We start from the raw sequence: 3,722 nt of genomic DNA on the forward strand, positions 1-3,722 counted from the left end.
GAAGGATTAGAAGTTAGGAAAAGGTCAAGAATGTTGGGCGTATCTCCTACACGGTCAAGAATACGAATAAAGTGTTGCACCAGTTGCTCTAGATCATGGAGGATTCCAAAGTTAAATTCAGTTTATGTGATGTATTAAGATATTCAACTGCTAGAGGATTCAGTACAAGTGGGTATACAATTGAAGGTTCAGGTTTTTGTGACCACAGTCTGCACATGGCTACTGAAGCATCAACAATTAACCGTAGTGCCATATGACTGGTCGTTTAAGCACCTAGCACGTGGCGACAAGTATGGGATCCGGCCTAGACACTAGCTAAGCCCCAGCCACGACACAACTCTGAAAATGCTGCAGACCGTGGGAGCTGTAGAGGAGTTTCAAGATGGAGAGGACTTCAAAGTATATGCCGAAGGGTTCGAGCAGGTCTTGGTGGCGAACGCCGTAACCGACCCGGGAAAGAATAAAGCATTATTCCTTATGGTATATGGTCCCTTGGTATCCCAGCTGTTATGAAAAATGTGTGCTCCGGAAAAGCCATCAGAGAAAATGCTTGAAGTGTTGATAAAGTTGGCAAGGGAACACTATGCACCTAAAGTGTCGGTTGTACTGGTGAGATACCGGTTCAATACGGAGAGACAGAAGGTGGGGCAGAGGATCAGTAGCTACGTGGCAGCACTTAAGAGAATGGCATCATCATGTAACTTCGGAGGAAATCTGAAAGAGCAACTGAGAGATCGGTTTGTGTGTGGAGTACACAACGAAAGGATTCAGTGCAGACTTCTTCAAGAGGGAGATGATTTCACTTTGGAAAGGGCTGTCAAACTAGCAACATCCATCGAGACCAGCTATGAAGGTTCGCTTACCTTCCAGCGAACCGAAACGACACGTGAGCAAGATCGAGGAACCAGCCTCGAGGGAAGACTCCAACCAGCAAGATCAGTCAGCAACAAGAGAAGCGGGCAGGAGCACTTTGTCTCTAGCCCATGGCTAGAGGCAAAGTGCTTTAAGTGTGGACAAAAGGAACACTTCAGAAGAAAGTGTCAGAGCAAGATCTCGGTACACAACGATCACAAGTGCCAGAGGAGAGACAGACGAAAAGTTGTTGGGATTACTGTGGTTACCAGACAAGACCACAGGAGGGAAGAAGTGCCCGCCAATAGTAGTGGAGGCCAGAGTACAAGGGAGTCATACACTGATGGAGGTATATACTGGCGCAAGCACATCCGTGATGAGTGAGAAAGAGTGGCTTCGAATCCGCGGCGACCGAGCGACTCGAGCACACACATCGGCGGTTAGTGGCATACACGGACGAGAAATTGCCAATATGTGGCACTATGTTGGTCGATGTGGAGCTTCATAACCTGCGCGCTACATTGCCAGTGACAATTCTGAAGGGAGAAGGACCAGCATTGCTCAACAGAGACTGGTTATCAGTATCAGTATCAGTATCAAGACATCCTAGAAATAAAATGGTCATCTCTCTTGGTCTATTTTCCTATTAAGATAACTGAATAACTAAAGAGGCTGTGGGAAATTATATGAGATGAGACACGCTCAGAGAAGGGCATGTGTGTCTGTAATCTCTCAATAATGGAAACAGGTCGGTAGAAAAAAAATAGTCTTTGCAACACAGCAAAGCAACACTTTTAATCACCACCTACGTACGAAGGTACTTACATTCATGAGAGTCTGGCTCCATCCAGGATGACTATAAAAGGGTGTGATGTAATCAGGATCCACCAAACCAAACAGGGAGAAAATCAACACCTCGCTAGCTTATAAAGGGTTTTGAACTGATACCTCTGTAAATTTAGAGCGGGAAGATAAAAAAAATTAGGTGAGTTAATGTAGTGGGCATTGTCAGATTCTAACGAGCAACTTAACATGTGGCTTGATCCCCAATGCCTATTTGCCGAAGTGAAATTATCACGGTCACGCAGAATACATAACACTTCATAAGAAAATTCACACCACCCCGTACTTGGTTCCAATCATTTGCATGGCACATCAGCACCACAACCACACACTACACACCACAACCACACACTGTCCACCACACACACACACACACACACACACACACATCTGAACAACACAACAGACGGTCGCACACATCTGCCTATCCTCACCTGCGGCTGGGCAGCCTGGGGTCTCGTCGTCTATAGTATAATTAAATTCAGAGTAGATAGATAGAAGCGGGTTGTAGATGGCAGCCACGTACAGTGAAAATCCAAACACAAAGATCATGAAGATGACGAGGAAGCATCCCAAGTCCACTATTAGCTTGGCGATGATGACAGCCCTAAGGCCGAAAAGGTGATGGAATGACAAGAAATTCAAGAGCTTCACTTACGCTAACAGGAGAACGATAGCCAGTAGGTTGTTTCTGGAATGTGAGGGTGACATATGAGAAGTGCAAAAACGAAAGTCATACTAATTCTCTCAATATAAAAACGATTATATTGATGTTGATGTTATTAGTGAAATATTGAAACGGCTCTAGAGTATTTCACTGACTTTGCTGACGGAAAATGCATGCAACAAATCTGCAAAAACTTTAGCTTGATAGAATGCATTATAACTTGATATAAAAGAATGATATAAAAGGCAATGTATGAAAATAGACACAATGAAGTCACTGAAGCCTGAACTTAGAATAATAAAACAACCTCCGACACTTCCTACAAATAAAAGTGATGGCAGGCAATCTATGCACTAAACGAGAACTGGATTTCTGATGAATGCGAGTTTTGTTTACTTTGAGAACTTTATCAACACCACCACGAAGACTGTTTTGCCTTGTTGAGAAATCATCAGCAAAAATGTGAGCATGTTCATGTTAAGTAGCTCAATATGATATTGTCTACTGGCCTACTTCCACGTTTGCAGTAAGTGAAAATTTACCCAATCTCCTTATATAGGAACTCAGTAAGAAATATTATTCTGAAAAGTATGAAAACTAAACAATCAAATGGTAGGGCACCATGGGTCAGGCCTGAATTGGCACACTACATAAACCATTATTGAGGAGCAACTACTTAGTCCTTACAGTATTCATAGTTTTCAGATTATTTCCTTTCAGTTAATCTAACTTTGTACATTTCTTCTTTTCGTTAATGTATATTCGGCAGTGTTTCCAAAGGAACGCCTGATGTACAGAGATGTACAGAGAGAAGAAATTCACAAGACATGAGTGTTTACAAAAATAGTAGGTGCAAGAAAAAGAAAATTAATGTAGGTAAGACCACATCTACACAGATGGGTCTGTGTAAGCAGACGCACAGATGGATGAGCAATCTTCTTTCCTGACACGATAACATCAGCAGATTGCTGGACTGGGCGTCTGTTGCTCGCTCACTCCAGTTCCACATTCTATGAGTCACACAGCGTCTTGGATGCTGCGAATTTCCTCTGTCAGAAAAGCCTCAACGGTGTTGTCACAAGTGACTAACAAGCCTTGATGCCCTTTCATCAAGTCTTGCTTGTCATCATCTGCAGGATCCTAGCACCCTCCCTACTCTCCACGACTATTAGTACAGACAACCAGAGGGCTGCCAGCATCACTTTTCAGCAGTATGACTCCTTTCATCACCATCCTTTCAAGTATCGCCGTCGGAGACTGCGGGTCCGAAAACACAATGTGGTATCGGCTACTGACCTCAATGGAAGATGAGCCTCACTATACCTCTGTCCTCTGTACCACTATCCCAATTCTAATAACT

At 43.5% G+C, this 3,722-nt stretch overlaps 1 protein-coding gene across 1 annotated transcript; it reads left to right on the forward strand.

Moving 5' to 3' along the window:
- The first annotated feature begins 516 nt into the window (after window positions 1–516).
- On the forward strand, window positions 517–1,236 carry LOC135102524 (uncharacterized). The gene has a single exon (XM_064007804.1). The coding sequence runs from the start codon at window positions 517–519 to the stop codon at window positions 1,234–1,236; it is 720 nt and encodes a 239-aa protein (XP_063863874.1).
- The last annotated feature ends 2,486 nt before the right edge of the window (window positions 1,237–3,722 follow it).

Source organism: Scylla paramamosain, chromosome 8 (assembly GCF_035594125.1).
Source record: "Scylla paramamosain isolate STU-SP2022 chromosome 8, ASM3559412v1, whole genome shotgun sequence".
NCBI classification, from domain to species: Eukaryota; Metazoa; Arthropoda; class Malacostraca; order Decapoda; family Portunidae; genus Scylla; species Scylla paramamosain.